At 59.8% G+C, this 22,438-nt stretch overlaps 2 protein-coding genes across 3 annotated transcripts in view; one reads left to right on the plus strand and one right to left on the minus strand.

The window, feature by feature from the left end:
- Window positions 1–18: 18 nt before the first annotated feature.
- On the minus strand, window positions 19–21,112 carry EVPL (envoplakin). 2 transcript variants are annotated; one of them, XM_015120410.3, is made up of 22 exons: window positions 20,763–21,112; window positions 17,732–17,831; window positions 17,212–17,366; window positions 17,004–17,130; window positions 16,134–16,259; window positions 15,909–15,947; window positions 15,587–15,748; window positions 15,394–15,501; window positions 15,179–15,274; window positions 12,406–12,531; window positions 11,800–11,946; window positions 11,308–11,462; window positions 11,023–11,120; window positions 10,602–10,774; window positions 8,334–8,512; window positions 8,111–8,249; window positions 7,799–7,992; window positions 7,309–7,459; window positions 5,170–5,253; window positions 4,936–5,046; window positions 4,740–4,832; window positions 19–3,717 (listed from the first exon to the last, which is right to left on the minus strand). In XM_015120410.3, exons 1-22 carry the CDS (start codon window positions 20,858–20,860, stop codon window positions 277–279), a joined length of 6,102 nt encoding a protein of 2,033 aa, XP_014975896.3. In that variant the 5' UTR covers window positions 20,861–21,112; the 3' UTR covers window positions 19–276. The 2 variants fall into 2 exon arrangements, with proteins under 2 accessions (XP_014975896.3, XP_077828954.1); XM_077972828.1 differs by having other exon boundaries at window positions 10,957–11,120.
- UBALD2 (UBA like domain containing 2) overlaps window positions 19,111–22,438 on the plus strand; it is a 258,780-nt gene continuing 255,452 nt past the window's right edge. Inside the window, exon 1 of the mRNA XM_077972933.1 lies at window positions 19,111–19,114. The gene's annotated coding sequence lies outside the window, so the exon portion shown is untranslated. The remainder of the gene's footprint in view (window positions 19,115–22,438) is intronic.

Here is a 22,438-nt window from a genome sequence, read left to right on the forward strand (position 1 = left end):
CGAATGGGACACCACATGGCACAGGGAGAGAGAATTTGTTTATTGGGATCACTGGCTGGAGGTGGAGGAAGAACTGAGTGGCCGCTGTCCTGGTCTGGGGATGGATCAGGCACCAAGGTTAGGGGAGGGAGCCCAACACCAAGTTAGTAAAATAATAAAACAGTGGTCGGACAGGGGGAAGACCCACTGCCTGGGATGAGGCTGCTCTGGGGCAAGAGGTGTACGTATCCTACCTGCCCCAACACACACACTTCCCTACTGGCTGTTTGGCCTGTGTCAGCGCAGGGAGCGCGGGACGGTGGGCGATGCGGAGCGGTAGCAGCGGTACCCCTCCAGTGCTGCTGGCAGGAGCATCAGGCCACTCAGGGGGTCTTTGCGGCAGCGGCCCATGGCCTCCTTGTAGCTCAGCCGTTCCTTGGAGATGGGGTCTGTCAAATCCTTCTCGTAGCTGGACTCATCCCGCAGGAGCTGGGCCAGCTCCTCGCTGATCATCCCGGAGAGGAGGGCCTGCTGGATGGGGATGCGGCCTGTCCTCTTGGGGTCGATGAGCCCCCCGGTCAGGTGCTGCACCTGCAGGTGTGGAAGCACACTCTCCCGGGGCATCCAGCCCTTCTGGACAGCCTCGCCCACCGACAGCCTCTTCTTGGTGACAGGGTCCTCGATGCCAGTGAAGGCCTTCTGGGCGTTGAGCAGCCTCTGTGTGGAGGTGTTCTCGATCAGGCCCCTCTCCATGGCCTTGTGCACAGAGTAGCGCTCACGGCTGAGCAGGTCCACGATGCCCCCTGTGGCCGCCTGGGCCTCCAGTAGCTTCTGCCCGGTGATGGGGTCCAGCATGTTCTTGGCCACGGCCGTCTTGATGCTGCACTTGTTGTCTGTGGTTGTGTCATAGATTCCGGCGATAGGGAAGCTGTCATCACCGAGCCCGAGAGAGAAGCTGGGAGAGAAGAAACTGGTGCTCTGGGGGACCGGGGAGGCAAGGGGGGACTTGGAAATGATAGAGCCAATGGAGAGCGAGGAGCTTGGCTTGGTCTCCCCAGCCACAAGCAATGCGAACTCAGAGATGGGCAGGTGGCCATCCTTGTACAGATGGTACTCCTCCTTAGAGATGCGCCGGCAGCGAAGGGCCGCCTCGATGGAGTACTGCTTCCCGCTTTTGCGGTCCAGGAGCACAGACTCCTCCCCACAGGGCCCCGAGGTGGTGACCTCCTCCCAGTCGCACTCGAGCTCCTGCAGCTGTAGGTACTGGCCTCTGTCGATGATGCCTCTCTTGTAGGCCTCGTACGGGGACATGTCCTTCCCTGTCTCGGGTTCCAGGATGGAGATCTTGGTGGAAAGGTTGGTCTCTCGCGTCTGGGTCTCCTGGCTGAGCTCCTCCCGGCTCACCTTGGCGTGGAGGTCCCGGAGGGTCCGCTCCTTCTCATAGATCTGGTCCTTCTCGCGGAGGATGGCCGCCTCGAGCTGTGAGAGCTCCTGGCCCCGCTGGGCCGCCTTCTGCCGCTCGCTCTCTGTCTTCTGGCTAAGCAGCTTCGACTCCTCCTGCAGCTGCAGTGTCTGCTGCTGCTTCTGCCTCTCCAGAGCCCGCAGCTCCTGCTGCAGCCGCCCACGCTCCTGGTCTGCCTGGTCCCGGGCCCTCTGCAGTTCAGCCTCCTCCCGGGACCAGGTCCTCCCCAGCCTCTCGGCCCGGTCAATGCGCTCCTGCAGGCGCCGCGCCTCCTCCTCCCTGGCCTGCCGGGCAGTGCGCTCCCTGGTGAGCATCTCCCACAAGCGGGCCCGCTCATCCTCCAGCACGCGGTCCTTCTGCACCCGGATCACTTCCTTGTAGATGGTCTTCTCCTGCGATTTGGCTTTCTGGAGAACGTCAATCTGGACCTGCAGGTTCTTGCACTCCCGATGCAGCTCCGTCACCTGGGCCTTCTCCTGGTCCAGGTCCCGCCGCAGGGCTTCCGTGGATTTCTCCAGGTCCGGGTCCTTCTCCAGCTTGACCACTTCCTCCATGATGATCTTCTCCTGCACCGTGGGAGGCCGCTTCTCGAGCTCCTGGATCCTCAAGGTCAGCTGCCGCAGCTCCCTCTCCACGGCCAGCTTCTTGCTGCGGTCCTCCTGGAAGCTGAGCAGGCCCTCCTGCTCCTCTACGCTGGCCCGCAGCTGCTGCACCTCAAGCTCCAACTGGCGCCGCCGGCCCACCTCCTCGTCCAGGCTCCGGCTCAGCCGGCTATGCTCCTCGCGCAGCTTCGGGTCCTTCTGGGTGACCACGACCTCCTGCACCACCACCTTCTCCTCGGGCTTCCTCCTCTCCAGCAGCAGGCTTTTGCTCTGCAGCTCGTGCACCGCGTCCTCCGCGGCCCGTCTCTTCTGGGCCGCCTCCCGCACCTCCTGGCGGAGCCGCTCTGCTTCCTTCTCCAGCACCGGATCCTTCTCGTGGCGCACCACCTCCTTGCTCACCGTCCTGGTCTCCACCTTGGCCCGCTCGCGCCTCCACTCATCGCGCTCACCCTGCAGGCGAATGAGCTGCTCCTGGGAGCGCCCGTGGCTGTTGACGAGCTCATTGAGCTGAGCCTTCAGGCGGTCGATCTCGCGCAGCACCTCGGGGCTCTTCTCGTGCCTCACCACCTCCTGGGTCACCTCCTTGTACTCCACCGTGGGCTTCTGGGCCCGCAGGACCTCTAGGTCGGGCAGCAGCTTCTCCACCTCCTTCTCCACACCGCTCCTCTTGCCCGCCATCTCTTGCAGCTTGGCCTTGAGCCGAGTGATCTCCTGCTCTGTCTCCGGATCCACCTGGAAGATCTCGTGGACGCGCTCCTGGAGCTGCACTTTGGGCCTCTGCTTCTCCACCATGCTGTACTTGCTGTGCAGGTCGCTCAGCTCCCTGGCCAGTGTGACGTTCTTGCTCCTCTCCTCCTCGAGAAGGCTCCTCAGCCTGGAGGACTCCTGGAGGAGCCCTGGGTCCTGCTCCACCTTCTTCACCTCCTTCACGATGACCTTGGGCTCCACCGAGCTGATAGCCCGCTCCAGGTCCCCGATGCGAGCCTGTAGCTTGGTCACAGCCTCCTCTGCCTGCTTCCTCCGTGCAGCATCCTCCTCAATCTGCAGCCTCAGAGCCTGGGCGGCCTTGACCATTTCCAGATTCTTCTCCACCTTGACCACTTCTTTCACCACGACCTTCTCCTTCACGTCCACCTCCCTCTTCTCAAGGGCCAGTAGCTCCTTCTTCAGCCCTTCCAGCCGGGCTGAGATGACGGCATCCTCCCTGCGGAGCTGCTGGATCTGGATCCTGAGCTGGGCCGCCTGGCTGTCCAGGCCGGGGTCCCTCTCTACCTGGGTGACCTCCTTGGTCAGCAGATGAGGCTGCATGGTCTTCCTCTTGCTCTCCAGTTGCACGACCTTCTGGGCTGCCACTTCCAGGTCTGCCTGCAAGCCAGCCCGCCGCTTGCTCTCCTCCTCTACCTGGGCCTTCACCCTGGACAGGCTGCCCTCCAGCTGGGGGTCCCGGTAGAACTCCACCACTTCCTTCTCCTCCAGCCTCTCCAAGGGCCGCTGGGTCCTCAGCTGCAGCAGCTGGCTCCTCTGCGCCTCCAGCTCACCCTGCACTTGGGCCACCAGCTTCCTCTCCTCTTCCAGCTGGGCCTTCAGGGCCTCTGACTCTCTCCCTGCTTGGGCAGGGCTCTCGGAGCCCTGCTTTGCATCGTGGGTCCCTCGGATGTCCTCACTGAGCTCCTTCTGCAGAGAGGAAGAAGGGTAGAGCACAGGGGTGGGCGGTGGAGATAAGAGCTCCATGTTTTTCTTGAGATGAAAGACCCCTCCCTCTTTCCTGAGACTCCCTAGTGGGTCCTCAGAGGTGGAGCTGAAGACCTAAGATGCTTGGATATAGGATTTTGAGAAGACCCAGTCAGTGCAACGATTTTAGGACCCAAGGCAGTGTGCAGGCCTGGTTTGCATTAGAAAGCGCAAATAGGGGCCAGGTGCGATGGCTGATGCCTGCAATCCCAACACTTTGGGAGGCCAAGGTGGGCGGATCACCTGAGGTCAGGAGTTCGAGACCAGCCTGACCAACATAGTGAAACCCCATCTCTACTAAAAATACAAAAAATTAGCTGGGTGTGGTGACGCATGCTGTAATCCCAGTTACTCAGGAGGCCAAGGCAGAAGAATCGCTTGAACCAGGGAGGTGGAGGTTGCAGCGAGCTGAGACTGTGCCATTGCACTCCAGCCTTGGTGATAGAGCGAGACTCCATCTCAAAAAAAAAAAAAAATGCAAACAGGACAGATTCTCCCTGTCCCTCCAGAACTTCTCCCCTTTCCCCTTCCATCCAGGGACACTGACTGTGGCCGAGGGTAACAGAAAAGCTGGTAAGTCACCAGGAGGCCTGGAGAAGTTCTGGCTCGAGGGTGGAGAACCAGGTGGCTAAGGCTGAAGGCTCTATGGAGATTTTCTCTGCTCTCTGGGGTTAGAGGTCCTGTCCCATTGGAGGACACCCAGTGGCCAAGCTGTGACCACACTGAATGCCATCTCCAGGGCCTAACCCTGGGATGGACACCAGCCTGTAAGAGCTGCTGGAGAGAAAACTGGGTGGCCGGAAGCTGCGCCCCTCTCCAGCAGCCAGGGCTGCCCAGGGGCTGCAGGCAGGAGGGAGAGGAGGAAGGGAGACTACCAGGGTGAGAGCCTGGCATTTTGGGAATGGAGTGGGCATTCCTGGTTATTCCTGGCTGTTGTGGGAAAGGTGTAGGTGTTGTCTGTGTACCTTCTCCAGTATTTTTCTAGCAAACTCCAACTGCTGAAGAATCTGCTGCTGGGCTGCTGCAACCTCAGTACAGGCCTTTGCAAGGTTCTTCTCCTGGAGAGGGCAGAGGGAGAGGGGAAGGGCAGAGTCAGCTCCTGCCTTGGAGCCTGCAGAGCTGGTGCCAAGGTCCACTGAGCCCTGCCGGGTCCCATCTCACCTGGGCATGGATGCTCTCCTGCAGAGGAGCCACTCGGGGTCTCTTGGGGGCTGACACTGCCAGGGTGGGCTCCAGAGAGCAGCGGTAGGTGTCTGCCTGCAGCTCATAGTCCTGAGCAGGGAGAAAAGGACAGCAGGCTGGCAGCCAGTGGGGGAAGCTGGGTGTGGGGGATAGGGCTGGAAGAGGGACAAGGGTGATGCATGGAGAGGGGCAAGCTGAAGGCAAGCTGCTTACCTGGAGCGCCGCCTGCAGGGCCTGGGAGAGGCGGGATGCCATGGCCCTGTCCCGCTCTCGGCTCTGGATCTCCTGCATCAGTCTCTGCCAGGGAAGAACCCAGAGTCAGGAGGCCAGGAAATTCCACTCACCCTGACTCTCCTCTAGCCAGTGCCTCCAGGGCCACAGTCAGCCAGCGCTGCCTCCCAGGGACAGAAAGGGCAGGGAGGGAGACCTGGGCCAGACTCCCTCCTTTCCCTGACATCATTCTCTCTGCTTTTCCTCCTTCCTTTCCAAGGCACCTTGGCAGAATCTTTTCTTTTCTTTTCTTCTCTTTCTTTTTGTTTGTTTCTTCTCTTTCTCTCTTTCTTCTTTCCCAAGTCTTGCTCTGTCACCCAGGTTGGAGTGCGTGATCTCGGCTCACTGCAGCCTCCTGGGTTCAAGTGATTTTCATGCCTCAGCCTCCCGAATAGCTGGGATTACAGGTGCCTGCCACCATGCCAGGCTAATTTTTGTATTTTTAGTAGAGACGGGGTTTCACCATGTTGGCCAGGCTGGTCTCGAACTCCTGACCTCAGGTGATCTGCCTGCCTCAGCCTCCCAAAGTGCTGGGATTATAGGCATGAGCCACCGCGCCCGGCCCAGAGTCCCTTTCTTCGGCCTCGTGCCCCTCAGAATTCCGTTCTAGCACAGTAGTATCTGTGAGCATCACCTGGGACCTATGGGAGGCAGGCATGCGGGACCCACCTGCACATCAGATCCAGCAGGTCCGGGTGGCCCTGAGAATTCACATTTCTGACAAGTCTCCAGGTGATGCTGCTACAGCTCATCCAGAAAGATGGCTCCAATTGGAAAGTTCTCAACCCGGGATGCCCACTTTTATTCACCTGGGAACTTAATATACTGATGCTCTGACCACAATAATACAATTTATTTGGTCTGGGGAGGGGTCCTGGCCTGGGGATGTTTTAAAAGCTCCCTGGGAGATTCTAGTTTGCAGCCAGGGCTGAGAATCTCTGTCCCAGGCCCCCTTCCCAATGTCACCTCCCTACTGTCTCCCCAGAAATTCTCATTTTCTGGCAGTCCCAGACCCATCTTTGCTCTCATGATCTCCTAGGGGAACCCCCAGCCCCAGTTCCCTCCCATATGCCTACCTCCACCTCCCCGCTGCCCTTGGCTGTCCTGGCCACCTCATTTCAGCATGACCCAGCCGGCCCCATTCCTCTCCCCAGATATGCTCTGTTCCCTGTGTTCCTGCCTCAGGTGGAGGTGCCCCCTCTTCCCAGTTGTCCCCAACAGAACCCTGGGTACCACCGGGCCCCATCTGTCTCACTCACTGTCTCCTTCAAGCAGTCACCAAGTCCACCTAATTCTGCCATCTCCATCTCAGACCTGCCCACCTCGCCCTGTGCTATGGTCCCTTCCCCGGCCAGGCCACCACTCTCTCTCAACTGGATTTCCACCCTGGCTCCTTGTGGTCCTCCATGTCTTCATTCCCACCCTTTTAGTCATTCTCTACTCGGCAGCCAGAGCCAGCTTCTAAACACTGGCCTGGAAGCATCCCCTCCGCAGCAGCTTCTAGGGGCCGCAGGAGAGAGCGCAGCCTGGATCCCGTGCCGGAAGGGCCTGTGTGGTCTGCCCAGCTGGTCGTCCTCGCCCCTGAGTCCCCTCCTTTCCCCTGACTGCCATGCCCTCTGCATGGGACATTTCATCCTTCCCCCCACTACACTTGCTTCCTCCCACACCACCGACCCTGACCCGCATGGGTGTCCAGCCTGGGGGCACCCACAGCACGCTGACTTCTCCCACCAATGCTTATCAGCATCACAGACCTCCCCCACTAGACTGGGAGCTGCCTGGGTGCAGGGTTGTACCCCAGTGAACCCATTGCCTGGTACATGGCAGGGGCTTGATGAGGAAAATGCAGTACTGACTGGAACCCTCAGGGCTCTGTGGCCTGAGCTTGTAAATCCCATTGCCCCAGTCAGGCCAGAGATGTGCTGGCCCCGTCTGTGGGCAAAGTGGAGCATTTCAGCTGAAGGCCAGGGAAGGGGCCCAAGGCCTCCGTGCCCTGGGCTTTGAAGCCCCTTAGAGCTCTTCTGAGCTTTGGCCACTAGGGGACGACATGGGCACAGGCAGCTGTCCCTGCCTCAGCCTCACCTTCTGTGCCTGCAGCTTGTAGGCGATCTGGCTGGGGCCGTCGCTGGGCCGCACCTGGCTGTGGGGCAGGTGCTCCAGCCAGGAGCTCAGGTTATCCTTGCAGTTCTTGAACTGCTGATAAGTGAGGGCGGCATCCTGCACCATCTTCTCCCTGCAGGAGGACGAGGCCCAGAACAGAGATGAGACCTGCCCTCCGGGGACAGGGGCAGGTGCACAGGGAGGCTGGTGGGAGCCTCCTCCTGGGGGCAGGTCAGGAGGCCCGAGTGACCTGCTGTGCAGATCCCCACTCCCTGACCCTGGGAATTCAGAGATGGGACGGTCTCCACCAGGCACCACCCTGGGAGATAAGCGCTGTTGTTATCTCATTTTAGAGGTGAGGAAACAGCTTCAGAGAAGTGCAGTCACTAGCCCAGGATCACACAGCTTGTAGGCAGCAACGCCTGCCTCTGCACCAGCCCACACGCTGTGCCCCGAGGACCCAGTCGCTCACCGCAGGTCCAGCTGGTCCCCTGCAGCGTGGTAGCGGTCGGTGAGGGCTCGCACCTGGCGCTGCTGGTGAGGCAGGTCTTGGCAGAACTCCTGGAAGTTGTTCTGCAGCGCGGCGCATGCGTGCTCCGAGGTCTTCAGAGCGCGGTGCAGCCCCAGCACGCAGGCCTGCTGTTCCAGCAGCTCCCTCCGCTGGCGCTGTGGGAGGAGGGCGTGCAGCTGTGCACCCTCGTGGCTGGGGAGATACCGTGTCCACCCCACCCTCCCCCGAATGCTGAGTCCCTCTGCCACCAGGAGGCCCTGGCTGGTCCCTTACCTGCAGCTCGCTGACCCTCTCCTGCAGAGCACCCGGTTCGGCAGGGATGGGGGCCTCCTGCACCAGGGTGGCCTCAAAGCCTCGGATGACCCTGTCAGCATCCTGGATCTGCTGCTCCAGACCCAGGGCAGCCTTGGCTCTGCCACAGAGGAGGCAAGACTCAGACACTCCCTGGGCCACACGCTGCTGCCCTGCCTGGCTGCCCTGACCCCAGAGCACTCACTTCTCCCCGTAGAGGCTGCACAGAACCTGCACATCACTGAACTTGTTCTTCACGCTGTTGAGGGCCACGGGCAGCTGCAGGGCAGCGGGGCCCACGGGCCGCGTGGATAGAAACGCCTCACACTCCTTCTGGGCTGTCTCCTTCTCTGCTCCCAGGCTCTGCAGACGCTGGGCTGTGCCCTAAAGAGGGGCGGGGTCAGGGATCTCTGGGCAGGTGGGTTCCACCTGACTCTTCTACCAGGATACCCTAACTCTGCGCCCATGGAGGCATGGGCTCAGGCCAGAGAACTGGGTTCAGTCCTGGCCCCACTCGTTCCTCTGTGGATGACCTGGGGCAGATCAACCTCTCTGACCCTCAGTCTCCTCATCTACAGAATGATAGATAGGAGGGGCTGGGCGCAGTGGCTCACACCTGTAATCCCAGCACTTTGGAAGGCAGAGGCGGGCCGATTGCTTGAGGTCAGGAGTTCGAGACCAGCCTGGCCAACATGGCAAAACCCTGTCTCTACTAAAAATACAAAAATTGGCCAGCCGTAGTGGCGTGCACCTGTAATCCCAGCTACCCAGGAGGCTGAGGCAGGAGAATTGCTTGAACCCCAGGAGATGGCGGTTGCAGCAAGCTGAGATCACACCGCTGCACTCCAGCCTGAGCGACAAGAGCAAGACTCCATCTCAAAAAAATGAAATAAATAAAAAAGAATGATTGATGGGAGGATGACATGAGAGCCTGTGTCTGGAGCTCAGCAGTGAGTGCCAGGCACACAGTTACCTACAGTCATCTTCATGTCACTGTCCTGCTCACGAGACCATCAGGTCCCCTGGCCCTGTTGCTCTAGCCAAAGCCCTGGCTCTGCCCACTAGGGACTGTTGCCCTTATTCTTTCATCAGCTATTCACTCATCTGCCCCCTCCGTCACCGAGCAGTGCTGACTGCACCAGGCACCACCCACCGCCCAGTCTAACTGGGCTTCTCCTGGACCCCAACACCACTGATGTGGCAGATGCTATGACTTCAAAACCTAAGGACCCAGCTTCTTGGGAGGTGAAGACAGGGGGATTGTTTGAGACCAGCAGGTTGAGGCTATAGTGAGCCTTGATCATGCCACTGCCCTCCAGCCTGGGCAACAAAGCAAGACCCCATCTCAAAATAATAATAATATGGCCAGGTGCAGTGGCTCATGCCTGTAATCCTAGCACTTTGGGAGGCCAAGGTGGGAGGATGACTTGAGCTCAGGAGTTTGAGACCAGCCTGGGCAACATGGCAAAACCCCATCCCTACCAAAAAAAATTAGCTAGGCTCAGTGTTGCGCCTGCGGTCCCAACTACTCGAGAGGCTGAGGTGGGAGGATCACTCAAGCCTGGGAGGTAGAGGTTGCAGTGAGCTGAGATTATACCACTGCGCACCACTGCACTCCAGCCTGGGTGACAGAGTGAGACCCCATCTCAAAAAAAAAAAACAGACCAGGCGCAGTGGCTCACACCTGCAATCCTAGCACTTTGGGAGGCCGAGGTGGGTGGATCACTTGAGCTCAGGAGTTCGAGACCAGCCTGGCCAACATGGTGAAACCCCATCTCTACTAAAAATACAAAAATTAGTTGGGCGTGGTGGTGGGCACCTGTAATCCCAGCTACTCGGGAGGCTGAGGCAGGAGAATGGCTTGAACCTGGGAGGCAGAGGTTGCAGTGAGCTGAGATCGTGCCAGCCTGGGTGATGGAGAGAGACTTTGTCTCAAGAAAAGAAAAGAAACTGGTTTGGAAGGATAACCCAGACTGTGGCCCGGTGTGGGTTTCACTTTGAGCACTTCCGGGAGTGTTGAGTCCACGTGGCAGACAGCTTGCTGTTCTTGGGTAAGGAGTTTACACAACGCTGCAACCTCCCCAGGAAGGCTCCCCCTTGCAGCCAGGGGACGTCTCTTCCTAAGATTCTCCAGGCTCCCTTGCTATTTCAGGAGCTTCGCCAGAACACTTCCTGGGGGTGATGACATTGGGCCCTACTGGAACCTTCCTGAATGATCCGGTGAGCTGGGCATTATAATATCTGCTTCAGGGATGAGGAAACCAAGGCCCAGAGAATGATGTAGTCCAAGATCACGGAGCTGGTCAGTGGAGGAGCCAGGAGGGGAACCAGCTTGTTTGAGCCCAGGTCCGTCCACTCCCTTCTCCACCTCCATCCCAGCCGCTGCTCCTGCACTTGCCTCCCCTCCCTCAAGTGTGAGCATCAGGGCCAGGCCGCTTTCCATCCCAGCTGCCCCTGCCCGCCGCTCACCCACCTCGTGGCTGTGGATGCGGCCCTTCAGGTCCTCCAGGGGTGTGGTGCGGCTCAGCGGGGCCCGTGCCCAGGCCAGCAGCTGCTTTTCTATCTGTCCCAGGTCCCCATCCAGCCGGGTCATCTGTGTCAGGAGCTTCTGGGCCTGTGGGTTGGCTGGGGCCGAGCCAGATGGAGCTGGGGGCAGAGGTGCTGTTGAGGGCCCAGGGCCTATCTCCTGACTGCCAGATGGGTGCCCCCACCAGGTGCCCACAGAGGATCCTGTCAGGGTAGGGTGGAGGGGATGGCAGGGCCACCCCAGAGAAGAAATCCCCAGAGTGGTGGTCCCTAACGCAAGGCGACCCCTGCCCATCACAGACCAGTCGCAAGTTGGAATCTACTCCGTCCAGCCCCACAGCCACCCCTCCCCGGGCCGCCCTGGGTACCCTGCTGGCTGGGCCGAACAGACTCTGCAGCGCTGGCCTTCAGGCGGCTCTGGACTGTGGCCAATTTCTGCTTCAGGGCCTGCAGCTCCGAGGCCAGCCTAGAACGAAGAGGGGGTCGGATAAGGAGGTCCCCACTCTGCCTCTCTCCCTCCCCAGCCCCAGTAGACGCAGCTGCAGGTGAAGGCCGGCCTTTGAGCAGGGGTCTGCCGGGCCATGGCCTTGGACAGCATAGGGCCAGCCTGCTCTGCCCACAGCCTGCCCCTGAGTAACCCTACACAGACCTACCGGGAGGCCCTGGCCACGGAGTCAGGGTCAGGTGCTGGGATGCAGAAGCAGGCGGCGGGAGCACGCTTGGTCTCCCCACCAGGGCCCTGCACGACCCAGGTGTGTGGGTCAGTGTTATCTATCAGCTTATACCGCTCACCCCGCAGCAGCTGCACCTGGGGGCACAGAAAGGGAGTGGCTCCTGCGGGCTCAGGGGCAGGGAGCCAAGGCTGGGGCGGGGCAGGGGGCCAAGGCTAGGGCAGAGTAGGGGCTGGGGATAGAGACAAATGGGGACAGCAGCTGGAACAGGGACAAGAGTAGGGTGGGAGGTGCTGGGGTAGGAAAGAGGCAGGACAGGACTTGGAGAGAGGAGGGTCTGGGTCAAGGGAAGGAGTAGGGCAGACATGGGAGCAGGAGACAGCAGGGGATGGAGCAGGGATGGGCTTGGGCAGGGGCAAGGGATGGGCTGGGAGGGGCTGGATGGCGGCAGGGGTGAGGTGGGGGAGTTCACACCTCTCCGGAGTCCCAGTCGCAGATGCTGTCCACGTGCAGGGGCTGCTGAGGTGGGTTTCTTCGCTGTGGCAGAGGGGCCACATCCCGGCTTCGCCGCTGCAGGTCCCCAGTGGCTCTCTCAGTGATGGCCAGCTGTTTCTCCTCTGCCTGCCAGGGGCCCAGGCAGTGGGGACTCAGGCCAGGCTGCACTGGGGGCTGGCCACACCATACCTGTCCTTCCAAAGGACCAGAGACTGGCCTTCATGAAGGCAGGGGTCTCTAAGTCAGCAAAGTAAAAGGAGCCCCTCTCTGGGGGCCTAGGATCCTGGGATCTGCTAGTTGCAGGGAGGGGGATGGCACAGCACCACCCAGGCCTCCGAGCAGAAGCTAGAGGAGCCTCAGAGCTCTCCCAGGCTGCCCTTGTCCCACTGCAAATGAGGAAACTGACATCCAGGGAGGGGCTTGCTGGTACCTGGCCAGCCTCCTGCTAGAGCAGACCCCCCGCCAGCACCCAGGCCAGGGCCTGGGATAGGACTAGGTACCGAGGCAGAAGGGGTGAGGCCCAGAAAGATGGACAGGACCAATTCCCAGAAGTGGGGTGCAGATGGCCTGGTGGGGTTGTCTCACCTCCAGCTGTTGCAGCAGCTCTGTGGGGGAGCCAGGGGGGCCCCCAGGTGCAGGGCTGTACTTGGCATCCAAGTTAGAGTTGAGCTTCGTCAGGGTCTGGCTGACCGAGTCGGCCTCTTCCTGGAACTGAGTTCGCTGGGTGGTCAAGGGCAGAGCCTGGGGCAACCTGCTGCCCACTGACCCTACCAACCAGCTGAACCTAAGCCAGCTAAACCTAAACCAGCTAAACACAAACCAGCTAAACCTAAACCAGCTAAACACAAACCAGCTAAACCTAAACCAGATAAATGTGAACCAGCTAAACTAAATCAGTAAACTAAACTAAACCAGTAAAGTAAACCTGCTGGATCCGATGTGCAGGTGGGCCCCGCATGCCTGCCTCCCACAGGCCCCAGGTGATGCTCGCAGATACTACTGTGCTAGAACAGAACTCTGAGGGGCACGAGACAGAAGAAAGGGACTCTGGGCCGGGCGTGGTGGCTCATGCCTGTAATCCCAGCACTTCGGGAGGCTGAGGCAGGCACATCACCTGAAGGCAGGAGTTCAAGACCAGCCTGGCCAACATGGTGAAACCCCATCTCTACTAAAAATACAAAAATTAGCCTGGCATGGTGGCAGGCACCTGTAATCCGGGAGGCAGAGGCATGAAAATCACTTGAACCCAGGAGGCTGCTGTGAGCCAAGATCATGCCCTAAGCCAGCTAAACTTAAACCAACTAAACACAAATCAGCTAAACCTAAACCAGAAAAACATAAACCAGGTAAACCTAAACCAGCTAAACTTAAACCAGCTAAATCGCTAAATCTAAACCAGCTAAACACAAACTACCTAAACAAACCAGCTAAACCTAAACCAGCTAAACACGAACCAGATAAACCTAAACCAGATAAACAAACCAGCTAAACCTAAACCGTCACTCTCCCCTACTCTGGTCGGTCTTTTTTTTCCTTACCCAGGCGGCAGGACCTTTGATCACTGTTGTGCTCTTGCAGATGGGGTCTTACTCGTGCACTGAACTTAATTTTTTTTTTTTTTTTTTTTTTTTTTTTGAGACGGAGTCTCGCTCTGTCGCCCAGGCTGGAGCGCAGTGGCCGGATCTCGGCTCACTGCAAGCTCTGCCTCCCGGGTTCCCGCCATTCTCCTGCCTCAGCCTCCCGAGTAGCTGGGACTACAGGCGCCCGCCACCATGCCCGGCTAGTTTTTTTGTATTTTTTTTAGTAGAGACGGGGTTTCACCGTGTTAGCCAGGATGGTCTCGATCTCCAGACCTCGTGATCCGCCCGTCTCAGCCTCCCAAAGTGCTGGGATTACAGGCTTGAGCCACCGCGCCCGGCCTGAACTTAATTTTTATAAGTGGGTCATAAAACACTTGATCTTGGCTGGGCGAGGTGGCTCACACCTGTAATCCCAGCACTTTGGGAGGCCGAGACGGGTGGATCATGAGGTCAGGAGATCGAGACCATCCTGGCTAACACGGTGAAACCCCGTCTCTACTAAAAATACAAAAAATTAGCCAGGTGCGGTGGTGGGCGCCTGTAGTCCCAGCTACACAGGAGGCTGAGGCAGGAGAATGGCATGAACCCGGGAGGTGGAGCTTGCAGTGAGCCAAGATTGTGCCACTGCACTCCAACCTGGGCGACAGAGCAAGACTCCGTCTCAAAAAAAAAAAAAAAAAAAAAAACTTTGTCTTCATCCTTCCCGCACAAATGAAGGGCACTGACACCTGCCTCCCTCTAGCACCTGAAGTCTTTCTTGCTGGGACAGAGGGTATTGGGGCTGCACTTGTCCCAGCCCCGGAGAAGAGCTGTGCTTTAAAGAAGCATCCCAGGTGCTTTAATGGAACTATGGTCAATGTGTGTGATCACAGTCTTCTGGTTCTATAGGAAAATGTATGAAACATTATCTGTCCCCAAATCCCAGTTGTATATTATATTGTTTTCTCACCCCCTTTTTTCATTATTGTTCTCCTAAAGAGGCTTTTAAGAAATATTTTCTTTAATTTCTCCCCACCTCATCCCCATAAAATTTTATTTATTTATGTATTTATTTATCTATTTTGATAGAGATTTATCTATTCGTATAGAGACAGGGTCTCGCTATGTTGCCCAGGCGGGTCTGGAACTACTGGGGTCAAGCAATTCTCCTGGCTTGGTCTCCCAAAGTGCTGGGATTACAGGTGTGAGCCACCACACCTGGCCCCCATGAAATTTTAATACCACAGACATGCTGTTTGTGAATTTGTACTTCATGCATAATAAGAGTTAAGATATTTTTCTGCCATTAAGAAACAATTTTCACCCCCCTGGGAACCGCTTCACCCTGTTGAGAATGTGCCCATGCCTTTACTTTCCCTCTGGGACCAAGTAGCAACCACACAGCTCTATTTTATTTTTGAGGTGGAGTCTCTCTCTGTCACCCAGGCTGGAGTGCAGTGGACCAATCTCGGCTCACTGCAACCTCCACCTCCTGAGTTCAAGCGATTCTCCTGCCTCAGCCTCCTGAGTAGCTGGGATTACAGGCGCCTGCCACCACGTCTGGCTAATTTTTGTATTTTTAGTAGAGATGGGGTTTCACCTTGTTGGCCAGGCTGATCTCGAACTCCTGACCTCAAGTGAGCCGCCACAGCCTCGGCCTCCCAAAGTGCTGGGATTACAGGTGTGAGCCACCGCGCCCTGCCAGCTCTGTCTAGTTGAGAGGTGCGGTGCCTCTCCTGTGTGAGCCACCACACCTGGCTCCCGCCCCTGCCGCCCCTGCGGCCTGCCCGAGGGCTCACCCGGCGGTAGTCCTCCACGTGCTGCAGCTGGGTCTCCTGGCAGATGCACAGGTTCAGGAAGTTCTGCCACTCTATCTTCAGGGCCTCCTGGTGGGCCTGGGGACGGCAGCACGAAGCCCTCGGACCACGCTCCGCCCCCACCCCACGTCCGCCCCACCTCCCCCGCTGCCCTGCCCACCACGTCCCTTCTCACTCTCGCCCTGCCCCCAGCGCACCTGGATGGGCCCCACCGCGGGGTGCCGCAGCTCCACCATGCGCTCGCCGTCATCCTCCAGCTGGTTCACGCTCTGCTCCTGGCTCAGCAGCTCGTGCTGCTTGAAGTGCTGGGGGCGAGTCGGGTGGCGAGCGGCGGTGAGGACCAGGATGGTCCTGGCCGCCCCCACCCAGCCCCAACCTCTCCCCGCCAACCTCGTACTCCCGCCGCACGCCCGCGGGGTCGGCCATGAGGTCACTCCAGTCCTGCTGCAGGATGCGGCGCTGCTGCTCCGCCAGGACGTTCAGCTGCCGCGTGCAGCCCTGCAGATGAGTGTACAGGCTGCCCAGGCTCTGCCCGCGCCACGACGCCGCCTTCTGTGCTCAGGACCCGCCGCCAGCAGCAGGGTGGGGAGAGAGAAAGTAGGGGGCAAAAGACGCCGTTGGGCCGCGCTCAGGAACACTGGCCCCGTGCAGGGTCCGGGCGGCCACCCACACCCACCCGCAGCCACCCGGTCCGACCCTCCCGCCTGCTCACCAGTAGGTCTCGGTATTGGCTCCGGATGGTGGCTGCATCCTGCCTCGACCAAGGGGAGAAACAACCCCATAAGAGGTGGGGTGCAGGGAGATGGCCCCCTAATATCTGGGCAGCCATACCCCACCTACCCCTATCCCCAGGGTCCAGCCGATCTAGCTCTGGCTCTGACTGGAGAAACAGGGGCTGGGGCTGGCCCGGGATGTGACATGCTCCCAGCTCACCCACCGGCCCCACAAGGCTCCGCAGCTGCTGCCCGTAGGCCTCGATCTCCTTCTGCAGTATGTTGTGCTCGGCGATCTGCTGCTCCAGCTCCGCCATGCCCGGCCCATACTGGCCGGCGCAGACCTGCTTCTGCAGGACAGCCGGCGGCTCAGTCCCCACAGGACCGCGGTGGGGAGCCAGAGAACCCCACAGGCCTCCCACCCGGAGAAGCGGACTTGGTCATTTGGGCAGAGCGTGGACCAGCGTGGGAGCAGCCCGGGTGCATGCCCTGCAGCTCACCCAGGGGCGAGGCCATTCTGCAGTGGCCTGAGTCCCACTGGTTCCCAGATGCTGGGCTCAGCCTCTGCAAAGTCTCCTAGCTCCATCCTGCCTTGTCTGTGACCCAGCCTCAGTGCTTCCTGCCTGGACACCTCCAGCCAAGCTCTAGGGCCCTCAGCACGCCCTGCTCCACCCGGGCCCTTCCCCATTGTCCCTCTATTGTCATCATGACACCCCTTCTGTGTGGCATCAAAGCACAATTCCTCACCCAGGGATCAGAATGCCCCATGACCTGGCTCTGCCCACCTGCCCAGAAATCCCCACTTCCCGTCAAACCCCAGGCTTCCTCCTGGCAGGAGCCTTTGCTCCTTCTTTCTGGAATGGTCTCCTCTCCTCACTACTTCACCCTGACCCAACTGAGCCTTCTCACCCCTCTGAGGTTTCTTCATGTGCCTCTTCCTGCAGGAAGTCTTCCCTGATTGCACTGTCTGCTCTGCTGTCTCCCTGCCTAGACCCCTGAGCCACCCCAGGTTCAAGCCTACAGTCAGACCCTGGATTAAATGCAGTTCCGTATCGCCCTCTGATCACACTGGGGTGTGACTTTGAGCTCCTGACCTGTTTCTGCTCCAGCACACGTGCCCAGTCGACCCTGGGTCCCACGTCGGGGGGCAGCGCCATCTTCTCGTACAGGGCACGGTACTCCGCACACTCCTGGGTCACGCGCTCGTGCAGCTGCTTGATGCTGTCAAGAAGGTGGCCGGCAGGTCAGGGCTGGGCCTGGGCCTCCCCCAGGGACCCCCAGCCCTGCCACAGCCCCACTCACTCCTTCTCGATCTCCTCAGCCTGCGGATGCTTGAGCCGCCGGGCCTTGTCCACGTCCAGGAAGAGATCCTTGAGCAGCACCTCGGCCTCCTTCAGGCTGCGGCCCGTCTCCTGCTGGTGCTGCAGGGCCTGGCTCTGCTCACTGTTCAGCCGGTCCTGTGGGCAGGGGATAGGCAGACTCGCCAGGGCCCAGAGCCCCCACACCCCTGCTGCCCCATCACTGTGGGCCTGAGCCCCACCTCTGGGACCCTAGCTATGCTGGCCAACCTTGAGGCCCACGCCAGGCACAGGGTCAGGCCCAGGACGTCTGTGAGGCAGGGGACAAGGACACAGGGGAGCCCAGCAAAGAAGGAAGCCGAGTCCTCTCTCCCACCGTGTTAGGGGATGGGCGGTGCAGGACAAAGGTCATCTGTCCCATCTTCGCCATCACCAGGGGACACTCAGGGAGTGCCAGTCCTGATGATGGGCCTCCCATGCCACCCAGCCTGCCCACGCCCTGCCAACTGCTGCCTGGGCCTCACCTGCTGCAGCCTCTTCTGCGTCTCCAGGATGTCCCGCTCCACCTGGTCGGCGTTGGCTTGCATGCGGGAGATGAGCAGGGCCAGCTCCTGAGTGGCAGCCCTGGTGGGTGGAGAGGACAGTGGGCAGCTTGGTGGATGAGGCCCCTCTATGCCCCACCCAGGTGGCATCCCCTGCCCTCCCTCCCTGCCCCCACACCTAGCTCACTGCCCTGACTCTGGGGTTTCTCTCTGCAGGAGGCTCTGTGAGCTAGTCCTGGTTGGGGGTGTCAGCACTGCCCACATGAAGGGTCAAAGGTGAGGGTCTCAGGTCTGTGTGGTGCTGGAGGGCAGGCGGCCTCGGTGTCCCAGTCTCAGCCAGCTGTGCTGGCAGTGAGTCCCCGACCTCACCCAGCTGCCTGCCGCTTCCCTCCCTGAGTCAGTGAATCACCGGCTCAGCCACTAGTACCTGAGCCAGCTGGGCCGGGCCCTGGGAGGGGCAGTTGGGCTGGCTGGGGCAGGGAGGCAGCAGCATGTCCTCCACCCCCACCTCCTCCCACTCCAGCCCTGTGATCCCCATACCTCCCCCACCCCGGGGGGCTTTGCCAGAGTGGAGGCTCCAGTGCCTGTCTAGAGGAGCCTCACACTGTCGGAGCCGGGTGGGGGGGCAGGCGCAAGAGACTGCCAGGCACCGTCACATTCTCCAGAGTTGAGGGTTCAAAGCCCAGATTGGGCCCTGACTTGCTCTGAGTCACACGGTCAGGGACGGAGAGGAAGCCTTGCTTCCACCCCAGGACTTTTTCTGTGCATTCGCCCTGCAGCCTCCATAGAGCACCTGCTGTGTGCACGCACTCACTCTTTGGAGTTCACGAGGTCAAGCAGACCTAAAAGAGGGCAGAGTGGTCCAAGCCTCATGAGCACAGTGCCTTATGGGGGATCATTATCCTGGGGCAGGGGAAGCCTTGAACTGAGTCAAAGGATGGGCCACCCCAGGCAAAGGGGCAGTGCTGGTGAAGGCACAGCAGTCTGGAAGAACTCTGTGGCCAAGACAGCCGGGTTTCATCGTGCTCCATCATTAATGCTGTGTGACCTTGGGCAAGTTACTCAACCTCTCTGTGCCTGAGGTTCCTCACTTGTAAAGCGGGATTTTAATAAAAATATCTATGCCTTAGGGCTATTGTGAGCATTAATTGAATTTATCCATCTGAAACATCCAGTGCAGGCCTGGTGCAGGGTTGGCACCCAGCACGTGTTAGTTTATATCCCACTAGAGGGCTAGTGCCTTGAAGGCAGGGGCCTGTTGGTTCTGTCTACAGAGACATCTCCAGTGCCTAGAACAGTCCTGGTGTGGAGTAAGTGCTCAGTAAGTTCGTGTCAAACGAGTGGATCGCACGTGAGGTGAGGGGGCTGCAACCAGAGCCAACAGGGCCCTGAGGACCACGCTGCCCCAGGCCAGGAGCACACTGCTGGGAAGCCTGCCTGGACAGTGGGAGCTGCAGGTGCTGGGCCCCGGGCACTCCTGCTCAGGTCCCGCCTCCTGGGATGGCTGCTCCCACAGGGAGCTGCACACTCCACCCTGGGTGGGGCTCAGGCACCCCAGGGAGGACAGGTCACTCAGCGAGAGTGTCAGCCGAGAGTCTTAACCACTGTCTTTCCCGTCCGCCCAGACGCCCAGCCTTGGTGTCTGTTGGTGCCTTGATCCTTATCGGGGTAATGGGCACCCCCACTCCCACACCAGCCTTTCATCCCTGTGCTTATCTCAACACCCTGGGCCCAGGCGGGCTGCTGCCTCCTCTGCAGAGGAGCTGAAGTCAGTAAGTGGCAAGAATGCAGCCCAGCACATTCACAGAGAGCCGGGGCTCGGCCCCAGAGAGCCGGGTGGTCCAAGGGAGGCCTGGTGCCCCCTGCACCACACCCCCCGGCAAAGGAAGCCCCAGCTCTATTTTGTTTTGTTTCAACAGACAGGGTCTTCCTGTGTCACCCAGGCTAGAGTGCAGTGGAGTGATCACGGCTCACTGCAGCCTCGACTTCCCGGGCTCAAGTGATCCTCTCACCTCAGCCTCCCAAGTAGCTCTGACTACAGGCACGCACCACTACATCCAGTTAATTTTTGTATTTTTTGTAGAGACAGGGTTTCGTCATGTTTCCCAGGCTGGTCTCAAACTCCTGGGCTCAAGTGATCCACCTGCCTCGGCCTCCCAGAGTGGTAGGATTACAGGCGTGAGCCATAGCACCAGGCTTTTTTTTTTTTTAAAGCAGAGTCTCACTCTGTCACCCAGGCAGGCGGGAGCACAGTGGTGTGATCATGGCTCACTGCAGCCTCAGACTCCTGGGCTCAAGCAATAGGCATGAGCCACCATGCCTGGCTATTTTTTATTTTTAGTTTTTTATAGAAACAAGATCTCCCTATGTTGCCCAGGCTGGTCTCGAACTCCTGGGCCCAAGGAATCCTCCTGCATTGGCCTCCTGAAGTTCAGGGATTATAGGCATGAGCCACTGCGCCTGGCCATGAACCCCTAACTCTTCAATACAGCAAGGCCCTGTGTGAGAACTCTGGGGAGGGCTGTGGCTTAGGCAGGAGGCAGCACAGCCCCTGCGTCCCTACCCCAGGGACCCCATCCCACCCCCTCAGTCCTCATGCATCGAGGCCCCAGGGGTCATCCCAGTCAAGTAGAGCCTTGGGGCAGAGCTGCAGTCAGACAGCCAGGGTCTCCCATCTCCCAGCCTCTGGCAGAGGAGGGCATCGGTGCAGGCTCCTGTCCAGCACTTCTCCCGCTGAGCAGCCTCAATCCGTGGCCCGCAGGCCCCCTTAGAGGATGTGGGGAGCCCCAGGCCATCCCCTGCCTCCTGCCAGGGCTGAAGTTCAGCCTAGGCCTGCGGCTCCCGAGGCCGGGAGAGCGTCCACCCATGGGCCCTTTGGCCTCGGGACACCAAATGCCAGCACGGGGCTGGTCCTGGGCTCTGGGCCGCCGCTGCCGCCAGGTGGCTCAAGGACCTGGGCCTGGCACCAACCCCACCCCAGCTCCCCGGCTCCCCATTCCCCAGCCCCACTCACCGGCTGTGCTTGCTGGGGGAGCCTTTGGGGGACCCCTTGGCTGGGGAGCCCTTGGGGGACCCCTTCCCCTGGGAGCCTTTGCTCAGCCCCTTGAACATGGTCGGAAAGGCAGGTGCTGGCTCAGGCTGGGCTTGGCTGGCGAAGGAGGGCAGGAGGGCAGGTGGGAGGCAGCGGGCGTCCTTGCTGGCTGGTCAGCTAAGTCTGGTGAGGTGGGGCGGCTGGGTACTGGGGAAGGGAGTTTCTGGGAGGCCCCTCCTTGCAGGTGAGGCAGCGGGCGGCCGGGCCGCGCATGCACCCACAACGACCACACTCACGCCTGCTCCTGCACAACCAGTCTGGGAGGAAAGGGCGCAGCCCCGAGGGCGGGGCCGAGCCTGCCCGACTCCCACGGAAGGTTTGGACTTGTTACACCCACATGCCCAGGGGAGTGCGGCGGCGTCACACCCAGATGGGGAAGGAGTTAGGCCAGGACAGACAGGGCTGAAAACAGACGTTCACATGCAGGCGCAGGCTCAGCGGAGAGGCCCCAGCCCCGGAGCTCAGGATTAACAAACACCTCCAGCCAGCTCAGAGGCCCTGCTGCCAGGCAGCCCTCCACCCACAGCTCTCAATCCCCCAGGACAGGAGGGGGTGTCCTGCCAGCCCAGGGCCTGGCTCTTTGCTCTCCACCGACGTGATGGGGCAGCCAGGGGACATTCACTCCAGACAACTGGCACAACGTCCATTTTTTTTTCTTTTTTTTGAGACAAAGTCTCGCTCTGTCACCCAGGCTGGAGTGCAATTGCACAATCTCAGCTCACTGCAACCTCTGCCTCCCGAGTTCAAGCGATTCTCCTGCCTCAGCCTCCCAAGTAGCTGGGATTACAGGTGCCTGTCACCACGCTCAGCTAATTTTTATATTTTTAGCAGAGAAGGGGATTCACCATACTGGCCAGGCTGGTCTCGAACTCCTGACCTCAAGTGATCCACCCGCCTTGGCCTCCCAAAATGCTGGAATCATAGGCATGAGCCACCGCACCAGGCCCCATTTTATAAAGTGTGCACGGTGCAGCGGTCCCCGCCTCCCCGCCCTGTCTTCCTGGCTGGCTGTGTGCGGGGCTCTGCGCACCATCTGTGCAGGGCTCGGAGCCCGATGCAGTAGGACGCGCATCACTGAGATCCTCAGATCCTCAGGCCAGCTCCAGAGAGGCGGGGACGTCTGGTGCACACCCTCCCCCAGGTGCCACCAGGGCTGGCTTCAGGTGCCACTAAGCCTGGGCTCTGGCTGAGGCCCACCACACTTGGCTTTTCCCACCTGCCTCTTCCCCCACCCAGAAATGGCCCCTGGTGGCTTCTGTGAAGTCAGATTGAGTGGCAGACAGTGATGCCAGCTTATTGGTCTTTTCCTCACACTGGGGACCAGGCCTGCTGCCTTTTACTTCTGTGGTGTCCCTGAGCCTCTTCAAGAAAGGGGTGATGCCACCCCCCTTTCCAGGCGCTCATTTCACTGGCCAAGCGTAACAGGCCCCTTCTTCGGAGGTGGCGTCGCTTTCTGGGTCGTTCCTGAAACCCCTGCGGTTTTAGTGGAAGGAGGGCCTGAGGGGGAGTCAGGGGATGGAACAGGCTGACTGGGTGACATCACCTGGACATCCTGGCAGGCCTTGCTGAGGATAAAACACAGCCTGGCAGGAGAGAAA

The sequence above is a fragment of the Macaca mulatta genome, chromosome 16 (genome assembly GCF_049350105.2).
Source record: "Macaca mulatta isolate MMU2019108-1 chromosome 16, T2T-MMU8v2.0, whole genome shotgun sequence".
NCBI lineage: Eukaryota > Metazoa > Chordata > Mammalia > Primates > Cercopithecidae > Macaca > Macaca mulatta.